The 12,236-nt window shown below is 38.5% G+C and overlaps 1 protein-coding gene across 8 annotated transcripts in view; it reads left to right on the top strand.

Annotated features, from left to right (window-relative positions):
- The window catches only part of PARD3 (par-3 family cell polarity regulator), a 735,311-nt gene that overhangs the window by 480,672 nt on the left and 242,403 nt on the right, over positions 1-12,236 (top strand). For all 8 annotated transcript variants that reach the window (XM_074984984.1, XM_074984976.1, XM_074984978.1 and 5 more), the window contains 2 exons: positions 4,082-4,270; positions 4,763-4,933. In XM_074984984.1, the coding sequence (XP_074841085.1) occupies positions 4,082-4,270; positions 4,763-4,933 (360 nt within the window). The remainder of the gene's footprint in view (positions 1-4,081; positions 4,271-4,762; positions 4,934-12,236) is intronic.

Below are 12,236 nucleotides of genomic sequence, written 5' to 3'. Positions count from 1 at the left end.
TTATAACTATACAAATAGCCAAAAAACTTTAAGCCAGTAAAACTATAATGTAAGGCAATAATTGTAACATATTACAAAGCATTTTCTCTCTGTTTGTCCAAGTATTTTTTGTCAGAAGAAAACATAGATGTGTGTCACTTATAAATTGATGGGCAATGTTTTCTCCACTGGAAACCCAATTTCAAGCCTAAATGAACTCCTCTTACTGTATTTGTCTGTAATGCATATCCACCACAGGACTCAGAGCTTTCAGTGTTGCTTCTCAGGAGTGGCCAAAAACTGAAATTGTCGGGGTGTGTTGTGGCACACCTACATGCTTTGGTTTTAGTACATGTAGCCAGTACTTACATAAATACTAAATTTTGCCTTCAGCAAAACAGTTCTGTATAGACAAAACGAATTAGTATTGATTCCTTTAAAACTCTTATAGGTTTGTATATACATGTATATGGATATATTCAAGGAAAGAGAATGTGCTAGCATATTTTTATGGGGTTTGGTTTAAGAAGTTACTTAATGTGAAAATGGCATGATCCACATAATTAATAAATACTGACACCATTATGGGCTTTCCAAAAATGTCGATAAAGCCAGCACATCAGAGCAAGCCATTATGTGTCTTGTATGTGTCGCACAACAAAATAAATATTTGGAAATATTTTGGATAATTTTTATTATTATTATTGAGACTTTTAAAAAATCTGTCTACATATAAAACTGTGATATCTTAGTACCATGAATCCAACTGTGCAGGCCCCTGAGGGAGGAAAGAAAATAATGAAAGCACTCTAGAAATCTCACTAAAACATAGTAAAATTTCTTTCAATACATAAAAATGCCATGATTATAGTCTGATTATTCTGAGACTTTCCGAGGCTACAAGCAAAAGACAGAATCTGGGACTCTTCCTTTTTCCAGCGATGTAAGGCTACCATTTCTAGACCTAACATCACCTTCAAATCGATCACTGATGGAGAACTAAATACATCTTGTTTTTAGCTTTGGATCGGGATAATTTAGCGCCAAAATTTCACATTTGGAAGGAAAGAAGAAAACCTATATATTGTCAATTAATTTACAAATGGCTAATAATAATAAATGGAGGTCGATGACATTGCCTTATGGGTTGCAATGTTACAAGTTGCAGCATAGATGGATTAGTGCGGGTAAACTGGTCAAACTTAGGTTAAGTGGTTAGAGGCCTCAGATAAAGGCAGTTTATAACACAGTGGTGCAATTCATCACATTGGTAACATCACCATGTAAGTAGATGTGTACGTATGCTAATGGAAAATTAGTTTAGTCCTTAAATGATCTACTTTTCATTGTATAAATAATTTAGAGATGTAAGTGTGTTCTTTCAATCTGAGTGGGTGTACAAAGCTTTTTAACTCCCTGCTTTGAGAAGAATTGAGAATGAACAGGAGATTGTCTGGGAACCCCATGATACATTTAATTTCTGTTCATATATATTCATATATATATATATATATATATCACAAAGTAACTACAGGCAAGTTTCAATGACTTAGTTGCTGCTGAGAAAAAAAGTCTAAGCTTTCTCAGGAATGAACCTTGTATAGAGAAGGCAGCCTGCTTTGTAACCACAGTAAATCCCTTTGAAAACTTGTCCCAGCTTGATTGAAAATTGCTTCTCCCATTAGGTGGGAGTAGTTTGTTGATTTCTCCATCCCATGCTGGCTGTTCTTCAGCTGATCCTCTATGGGGTCTTGCAAAGAGAAGGCTTCGAAGCAGGAAATTTCTCTACAGGAATAGCAGCAGGAAATGATGAAAAGGAGATGCTGTTACTAAAATGACAAAATGGATTTTTCAGATTGTCAGTGGTTCCATTTTTTATCTTTGTGGAAAATTACAAGTTTTATGATCATTCTAAGATCTGGTCAGATTTATTAATGGCAGTATAGAACAGAAATATCATCTGTTCTTTATTTTATTACCTTTTATCTTCATATTCAACATAGAGCCACAGTTTTGATCTAGTCAAGATATTTTATAATTTAAATGTATATTGTATTCATATTATATTTAAAAAGTGGATACCTAATCTTGAATATTGCTTATTATGAATTGATGCAAGGTGTGAATTTGAAGCCAAAAATTCACCTACATATTTTATCATTCATTGAATTTTTATTACAAATTACATCCTTGAACAGCTTCATTCATTCATTTTAAGTCATTTCAGATGACCTTTCCTTCAAGAGACTATATTTGAACAGAATATTATATGGTTGCTAATTGTTTTGGACATGGTGTATGCAAAATCTTAAAGGAGGGGACTGTTGTTCTGGAATCATAGTACATAGATTCTCTTATGTGTTTATTTCAGGCATATCAGAGTATATGAAGCAATAAGTTTTTCCTACAGATCAACTAATCATGAAAATAATGTTGAGGTGTCTGATTGACATACTGAAGCTGTTAATTTGGAGCGTATCAAGATCAAATGGAAGTTATTGCAATTAGGCAGTGATTGTGTTTTCTTTTCATTTTAAATTTTTAAATGCCACATTTTACATTTTGCTGCATTTTAATGCTGTTGAGTGATGGCCTTGGTGCAATTTTTATACTTTCTGAAGTTGAGTTCTTAATGCTCAATGACTTCAATGCAAATTTTATTTTCTTGTAATTGTTATCATATTGTTAGCTAGGGAAAATTTTAGTACAAGCTATATGATTCTATGGTCTGCAGCACTGTGATTACAGATTAAAGCAGCAGCATCAATGTTACCATCGTGTGTTATGGCTTTGCCACAGTATATCTTTCAGGGTGAACTGGGGTAACAAAAATGACCTGCCTACAAAGAAGGTTGATGAATCAGCTGACCCATCTGTAGGCTTCTAGCCACACAAATTATTCTGAACCATACAACGTCTAACACTGGAGGCTGTGTTATCAGTGATGCACATACTAACATTTCCTTTGTACTGTGGGGTTGCACAGCGGAGACTTTTTTTTCTCCTCCAGTACTTACCTGTCTGTCTGTAGTGCTTATTGTTATTTCAAGCATCTCTTTTCACTCAGGCATCTTTAAAAGTATTTGACATGGAAATCATGGTATGTAGAAGGGAAAACAACTTAGTTTATCTAACATCCCCTCAAGAGCCCAACCTCTCTCAGCCTGCGTGAGTATTCCATGCAATTTCTGGCTTATCATTGGGCCCTGCTCCTCATAGCATCAGGCATCCAACTCTGCACTGAGTAGTTGCTTGGGCTGTCCTCATCTCAGCAGGAAGTGAAGTTGGAAGGCAGGTGCCTGCAGTTGGACAGCTAGGAGGAAGCGTGGGTGGGTGTCACTGAGCAGCTGCCTGCTACAGAGTATAGGGACATTGGTTGGGACAACAGTTGCTTGGGGTGGGTTTTCTGAAACTGTGTTTATGGAGTGAGGAGGGCCAGGGGATATATTCAGAGGAATCAGATCAGAGGTCTGGAAAGTAAAAACTGGTGAATGGGGCACTGGGCAGCAAAGGAAAGGAAACCATGGCTGGGCGCAGCCTTGACAGTGCAGTTTTTTGTTATTCAGGAGCAAATGGTTTTGCTGTTGCCAATCTCATCTATAACATTTTTTGAAGCATTTCTTTTAATACTTCTAATTCCAAACGTAGAAATTTGAAGAAATGAGTAATGTTTGCCTTCTTGCTGTTTGTTCCCTTGTATGGTTTAAAATACATACCTACTGCAGGTGATTAAATTATTATACCAGCCATGTGTACTTAGGAGTAATAAAATATAATACTTCTAACACAGTCTACCTCTTTGGCTGGTAAAATGGTTTGTTAGTATTCAAAGTGCTCCATACCTATGGTGTTTAAACCTTTTTACTAGCTAATAATGGGTTAAGCATATGTGCATACAGCCACTCTTTCGCCGATCTGATTCTAGGAGTCATATGGAGATGATACCAGATGTTCTATTAACCTGAATTTTTCCATGGGACTTTGGTGGAAAATATTGTGATATTGCAATTAAAGAATATTTCTTTAATGACAACTGTAGCTAGAAGCTGACTGCAAGTGAGAAATATTTTAAAATAATGACATGTTAATGCTTTCCTGACAGAAATCAGAGGACGAAGATCTTGTTCTTACACCTGATGGGACCAGAGAGTTCCTGACATTTGAAGTTCCACTTAATGATTCTGGATCAGCTGGTCTTGGCGTCAGTGTCAAAGGTAACCGGTCAAAAGAAAACCATGCAGATTTGGGAATCTTTGTCAAGTCCATTATTAATGGAGGAGCTGCATCCAAGGTAAGAGGAAAAATCTGTCTATCTTTGCATGTCCACAATTAAGGCCATAGCTTGCTTTTTGTGTTCATTTTAAGTAGATTCTCTAATTTCTCCCTCAAATGTAGCTTAGATTGCTGCTTAGATTGCTACTCAGATTCATATATTTGTGTGTCAGAGGATTTATACAAACTTTAAAGGCTCTCTGCAAGGAAGAAAGCAATCACTGGTACATTTCAATTAGTATGCTATTTGTGTAAACAGATTATGATAATGGCTTGAAGTGCAAATGTATATATGATTGGAATAGACACTTCCCACAATGGCTGCTTAAAAGCTATTATACCAGTGTTCATTTGGCCATAAACTATTAGGATTAAGAGAAGTTTGTGGTGGTTATTTTTTTTCTCAGGGGACAGCGGCTGGTTTTGGTTTTGGTTTTTTTAAACTAAAGACACAAGCTTCCTTTATAATACATTATTTTATGTGACTGACTGCTACCTTTTCTCTTGCCAGGATGGGAGGCTTAGAGTGAATGATCAGCTAATAGCAGTAAATGGAGAGTCATTATTAGGCAAGACAAATCAAGATGCTATGGAAACCCTAAGAAGGTCTATGTCTACAGAAGGAAACAAACGAGGAATGATTCAGCTTATTGTAGCTAGACGAATAAGTAAATGCAATGAGGTAAAGAATACACTCTTTTATTTGGTGTCTGAGAGATAAATACTTTTAGATACTCTTGTTGACAGAAGATTTGCTGCCTCCTTGGAGGCCAGGAAAATAGTATTGGAGAATTTACAGGAATGTAGTGTGAAATTATTTCAATTTCAGTTTTATACATATTAAACTCATTACCAGATCAATGAAGCTTATTTCTGTTGAGTATATTATTTCATTTTGAGCATATTTATCAATAAATAATAGGAAATACTACATAGAGGTACATTGATTTTGTAATTGCATTATACTGTCAATGTGACTTTAAGGGTTTTTATGCACTTTTTTTCTCATGCAATTTATACATTAGGTGTAATGGTCTTTCTCTTTTCATTCTCAAAATTGATGTTAATTTTTTAAATGAAAAGTTTTTCAGATGGAGTGAATTTTTAGAGCAGCATTTGAAACTGAATAAAATCCTACTGTAAGCTTTTATATACCTTAAAGCAGCATGTATTTAAAATCCCCAATCAGAAAAGAATTAATGTGTCCCTTCCAGGTTCAGCATCTACCTAGTCTTTGCTGAGGAAAGAAGAATCTTTAATTCGGAATTTAGCTAGAACTACAAATAAAGATGGAAATCACTTTCAAATATTTTCCCATTTTAGCGAACATTTTGATATTTACAATTTTTACTTTTTCTACATAGTGCCTGATAGCTGACCTTTGAAAATAATTTAAATATTATGTAGCCCTGTGTATTTTTATATTATATATAAAAAAATAAGAATTTGGGGTATAGAATTTTGAGGACATGTTTAACAGGATACTGATTGCACTAATTGTATTTGGATGCAGTGACTCGTTCATAAGGGCGTGGTCTTAGTGTTATGGTTAATCTTCCTGCCCTCTGAAGTTTAGGGTATTGGAAAGAAAACCTGCACAAATTCATATTATTTCTTGTCTTCCAGGGTCCAAATTTTCTCATATCATTAGCACTGGAGTAATTCTGATTTTAGATATGCTAGGACAATATACAATCAAAATAACTGTTGGGTAAGGGGGAAATCCCATTCAGTGATTTTTCAGGAACTCTTCCATTTTTGCCTGCTGTCAATTTTGTATCTGCTTGTATATACTAAGGAAATGTTTTAAGTTTGGGTACCGTAGGGCCCCACGCCTTACAAAAAGATCTGCATGAAAGAAGTCTGCTGATTCTTAATGGACACATAGCAAACAGCCTTGATCTAAGTGAAAATAGTACCCATTCAGTTCAGCAAGATTTGGTTAACCACTTACATTCAAACTGGATATGACTAAGAAAAATATGTCTATTTGCTACTCCTCATGTTTGCTACATAAAAGTCAAATGGCAAAAACAGTAAAACAAGTTGTCTCTCTCCTGCTTCCCATATAGAAATCCTGTGTTAGTGCCCCCAAACAAATATAATAAACTATACTTGTGAGGAGGAGAGGGTTTTGTCCACTTGGGTCTCATATACCAGTTTTATTGCTTTCTCTACTCCTTGGTGGACTGGTAAGATCAACCATGGTGACCTACCTCACTGTGTTGTTGTGCAGTTATTGGCACTGTCTGCACCCTTGGCAAACAGTATTTAAGCAAGATTTTTTGAGGCTACTGCTGTTTTTTCTTGTAATGCTCCCTTCACCACACTTTTCAAAAGCAAACCGTAGTGGCTGTGGTATTTGTATGATGGAACACAGTTTTCAAAAAAGAACTTCCTTCTCAGTAAGAAAGATACAGGTCCAATTGCTTAAAGTCACTGTGCCCAGACTTGAACAGACCATAAAAAGAAAAGCAAAAATTCTCATCTGGGTCCCACAATTTTCTTCCTAGACCACTTTTTTTTGTTTATTACAGAACAGTCCAATCTTTAAATCCCAAGCTGATGGCCACACAAAGTGGGAATGCATCTCTTTCCTCACACCATCACGTGTATATACAGCATTAATTAATTTGATAGTATCTTCCTTCTTCACAAGCACCAGCATTGGACATTTCTTTGACTGTGCTAAATTCTGGCTGCCAGACATGTGAACCTACTATGTGGCAAACCTTGCATCAGCAGTATTTGTGAACATCACTCTCCAGTGAGATGGGGCGTGAGCCTGAAATCTCTTCCCAGTTGCCAATTAACCATTATGTAGCCTCAACAAAGTTTTATTTGAAAAGTGTTCCAAGCTGTGTCCCAAACCAGACACACGCCAGCAAGTCCACAAAATAGAAGGGGTGGCACAGTGAAGGCCTAGAACAATGCAACGTAATGCTTTAAAATATTTTTGTCAGGAGTTGACTTCTACAGTTTTCAGGTGGCCATCGTAATAAAGAAAATTCTACCTCTTTTCATAGTATTAGAGAGAAGATTGTCTTGCTTTTTGGAGAATCTGATCAAATTTGAAAGGGTGCTTTTATTCTCAAGAGTGCCTGTAAAAACTGCACTTTCCTGTTAACTGATGTATTCTCTGTGTTTATTAGCATTGTATCTGACAAATTTGGTGACAAAAAATAGTTTATATTACTGTTAGCCTGGAAGAGCCAGCACAAGATGGAGGGAGAGGGATTATGTATATTTCATGTTGTATGTCATCAAGTTGTTTATTACATTATATTCTGATTATAGTTATTTACATCCATTGTAATTCCTTAGTGGTTTTGCCTAAAATTTGATTTGTAAAACCACTAAAAGTGGTGGTGGTGCCTAAGAAGTAAGAACATTCAGTCCACAGATTGCATTTGCCAGGCTACCTGATAGTAGAAACCTTCTTTATTTTTATTATTTCAATATTGTTTTATTTTTTATTTTTTTAATATGACAGCCCAGTAAGCATTTTTGTGGTTTGAAAATCAAAGTGGGATTTTATATCATACTGTCTTGTAACCTTGCCTGATGTTAGCAATAAGGTAGAATCAGTTGGATATTCAGCAAACAGTGTACATGAAGTTTACTATTAAATTTTTTAATCATTTTAAATTTCTTGTATATGGTTTTTTTAAATGGTTTGCTTTTTGCTTGTAAAATTACTCCATTTGACTTCGAGTGTGGGGAAAGAGAATAAAGTGGAAAGGCAGAATGATACATTTTAAAGTCCTCTTTTAGAACAGAGTTTCAATTTCAGACAAAAACCAGGTTCCTCTGAATGAAAAAAGATTTTGCCTATTGAATGGAATGGAAGTAAGATTGGTAGACCAGTGCCTCAAGGAACAGCTGGTTAGATTTTTAAGTTAAATGCATCTTTACATATCTAAATGCTCAGCTATCTTAATTTGAGCAGCTTCAAAGGGTCATAATGCTTTTTCAAATATTTACTTTGTCATATTAACATTATTTTATGCAACTACAGTGGTTCGTTGTCCACAATAAGCTTATAAAACAATTAAAGCTTTGATAACTGATGTAAAAACTACACAAACAGCATTTTGTCTTTGCCAGAGTGATAATGAGGGGATCGTTCTCATGAATATAATCTAATATAGAGATGTAAAAAGCCCATTTAATTGGTTAATCAATTAAACAGGTTTAACCAATTAAACGGTAGGTTTAACTGATTAATGAAATAAAGTGGGGGCAGTCTTTGCAGCTGCCATGGGAAGGGGTACTCCAGTCCAACCAGAGCAGCCCTTTTCCATGGCAGAGGGGCTGCTTCTCCCTCGCCTGGGCCACTGTGGAAGTGGATTGCTCTGACTGGGCTGGAGTGCTCCCACCTGAGGGGGCCCTGTGGGACTGGAGCGACCCCTGCCTGCAGTTGAGGGGGGCTGTTGCAGTCCCTACAGGTAACCATAACCAGTAAACATCATCTGTTTAGGATGAGGCTTACCAGTTATCCAGTTAGCTGGTTAACCATTAACATCGCTAGTCAAATACAGGGGAGACAGCAGCCTCTGTAGGTCCTGAGCAAGGGGTGGGTGGTGGCGGCTCTGCGCTACAAGAAGGGTCAGGACTGTGGGCAGAAAGGGAGCAGATGCTTCTTCTGACCTCATCCCTCATCTGCATCATTCCTAGTTGTCAATGTTTGTTTTTCTGTGGGGGAGACTGCAGGACTGTCCCTGATCCTGTTTTTCATTGATGGTCTCAGTGACCCCTTGGTGATGGTCACAGTCATTCATCAGCACCTTTCATTGATGGTCTCTTCCAGCACCCATGGAAAGAAGCAAAGCTGGGAGGGTGGGGGAGAAGTGAGTGAGGTCTCAGACTGCATCCCTTCTCAGTGGGTGACCTTGTATGGCTCTTCAGGAGCAGAGTCCATAGTCCCTCAGGGAAGTTGGTGGGCAGTTCTTCCTGTCCATGTCCCTCATCCTGTCCATGTCTGTCACCCTTCGGCATCCTCTGTCAGCAGTCATGTCTGACACCTGTCAGGGGAGATTGTCTGTAGGGGAGAAAGCAGGTGATGTCCCTGCTCATGTCTCCCTTTGATGGGTATAAGATCCTGGATGTCTCTGGGAGTGGGCGGTTTCAGGGTGAGAGGTCTATGTTGCTAGAGGAGGTAGGTAACTCCTTGGTCACATCTCTGGAGCAGTCTCCATCACTTCTCCTGGTACTGGTGGTGGCCCATGATGTGTTTTGTGTAGATGTCACAGGCCAGCCAGATGGCATGAGACACAATCAGCTGTCTCACAAGTCAGGTGTGGCGCTGACCAATATCGTCTGTTTCCAGTACTGACTCATTGTGGGGGGTCTTAAATGCTGAGCACCCCATCAGTAGGGATTGGTACCCTACTGACACCATGCACATTGTAGCTCCAGACCCTCAAGGTGTGTGCCAGAGGGGTTCACTTTTTGATTTTCATCATGGAAGGCTCAAGTCCAGTTTCCGACTGGGATAGTGGTGTCCACCATGATCATCTTCTTCTTTTTCTCATTGGTAATCACCATGTCTGCTGTCAGCTGGCTATTGGTTCCTGGGATGGCTGAAGTCCATGGCAATGCTCCCAAGGGTCATCGGGAGGGCTGTTCATACTGGATGGTGTTGTGGCAAAGTTGCCAGGCCCTGGAGTGGATCCAGCAGCTGCAGAGGTTGTGGGGCAGCATGTCACTTCTGAATCTGCACTTCCTGTTCCTCTTATCGTTGTTTCTGTGGTGGATGGTGCCATTGAAACAAGCACAGACATGGAGAGTGTTCTGAATAAACTTCAAACCAAGAAAGGTGTTCAAATTTCTGCATCAGGGCACAGCACATTTATGTAGATAAATGTCTGTCCACATCTCCACTATAAATCTTGAAAAATCATTATAAACCTATATTTACTATCACAGCTATTTCAAGTGAAATCACACAATTGATTTTACATGTATATTGCTATTCCAGAAGTAATTAATATATATTTTAAACATTCAGGTTATTCTGGTTGTTGGTATTTTAAGTAAATTTAATAAAGTTATCCTTAGCTAAAATCTATGTTATCAAATTCACAGCTTTGGGTACTCTCTGAAGCTTAACATAAGAACAGCCATAACTATATCAGACCAATTGTCCTTCTAGTCCAGTAACCTGTCTTCCAGCAATAGCCAACACAGGTGCTTCTGGGGGAGCGAACAGAACAGGTAATTATCAAGTGATCCATTCCATGTCACCTATTCCCAGCTTCTGACAACACAGCCCAGGGATACTTGAGAGCATGGATTCATACCCCTGCCTACTGTGGATAACTGCCCTCTGGTCAGTTAACAAGGATTGTATATTGAAATACTCTTCCTCCTCCCCTCTCCTGCCAAAGTTTCCTGGAAAACTAAGGTACGGAAAGTTAAGAGGTATGCTCAATGTCAAATGTCAGTAGTAGAGGTGGGGCTTTTTTTATTAAATCACCGAGGTACCTTAAGTTGTGCAAAATGCTTGGCTCCCTACATTAGGGTTGTTTGGTTTTATTGGGCTGGATGAGCAAAAAACTTGCGTCTCTGTCACCATAATGCATACACAACCCTTGAGCACCAGCACCCACCAAATCATCACAACTATGAGGCATGCATTGAGCCCCCAAAATAATAATCCCTACTTGACCAGCTCCCCCACCTCCTCCTTCAAATCCTGGCAACTTGCAGTGTATGAGAGGTGAATATGTCTGCTTTCAGGAGGGAAATCTTTACCTGTTGCAATAAGATAAAGGGTTCCATAGTTTGTTTAATTTGTTCAATTATGTATTTTAAATTTGTGAGACTCAATTAGCTGCAAGCATTCTGAAAGAAATCAACTTTAACAATCTTCACCCCACCATCAACTTATGCCTCGATTACTCCACACGAGAGAGACATTTCCTGGACGCTACAGTACAAATCAAGGATGGCCTGATCGGTAACACACTATACTGGAAACCCACTGATCTCTGTACTTACCTACACCCTTCTAGCTTCCATCCTGTACACATAACTAGATCCATTGTTTACAGTCAAGCCCTTAGGTACAATTGCATTTGCTCTGATCCAACTGACAGAGACCAAAAACTACAAGATCTTTACCAGATAGTCATAAACCTGAATTACCCACCGGGAGAAATAAAAAAACAAATCAACAGGGCCAGATGAATACCCAGAGATCAGCTATTCCAAGATAGGTCCAAAAAAGCCAAGAACAGAAAACCACTGGTCATCACCTACAGCCCCCAACTCAAAGCACTGCAACAAATTATTAAAGACCTACAACCTATCCTTAATCAGGATGCCACACTCCAGAAGGCCCTAGGTGACAGGCCTGTTCTTTCCTACAGACAACCTCCCAACCTTATGAGGATTCTCACCAACAGTCACAGTCTATACCACAAGAACACCAGTCCTGGAACTTTTCCTTGCAACAAAGCCCGCTGCCAGCTTTGTCCACAAATCTTTTCTGGACACACCATCACTGGACCTAACCAGGTTATTCACAGAATCACAGGCACATTCTCATGTTCCTCAACTAACATCATATATGCCATCATGTGCCAACAATGCCCACATGCTTTGTATATTGGACAGACTTCAAACTCTCTTAGACAAAGACTTAATGGGCACAAAACAGATATAAAAACACTCCAGATCCACAAACCTGTTAGCCAGCATTTTAATGGAGTGGGCCATTGTGTTAATGACTTAAGAGTGTGTGTGTTACTGAAGAAAAATTTTCACACCACTCTTGAAAGAGACAGTGCCAAACTGTCTTTTATATTCAAATTCAACACATTAACACGTGGTTTGAACCGGGATGGGAATTTTCTGAGTCACTATAGGGGCTCGTTTGCATACTTGGCTTAATCTAATTATCGACCCCCGCCACCCCCCGCCTTCTATCCCTCTACTTTCTGATTTGCTCACCTTGATCATTTTTTTTTCCTGATTTGTCC

Source organism: Carettochelys insculpta, chromosome 2 (assembly GCF_033958435.1).
Source record: "Carettochelys insculpta isolate YL-2023 chromosome 2, ASM3395843v1, whole genome shotgun sequence".
In the NCBI taxonomy this organism is placed as follows: Eukaryota; Metazoa; Chordata; order Testudines; family Carettochelyidae; genus Carettochelys; species Carettochelys insculpta.
Note: the sequence above shows the minus strand (reverse complement) of the source record. Positions and strands in the feature narration are given on the sequence as shown.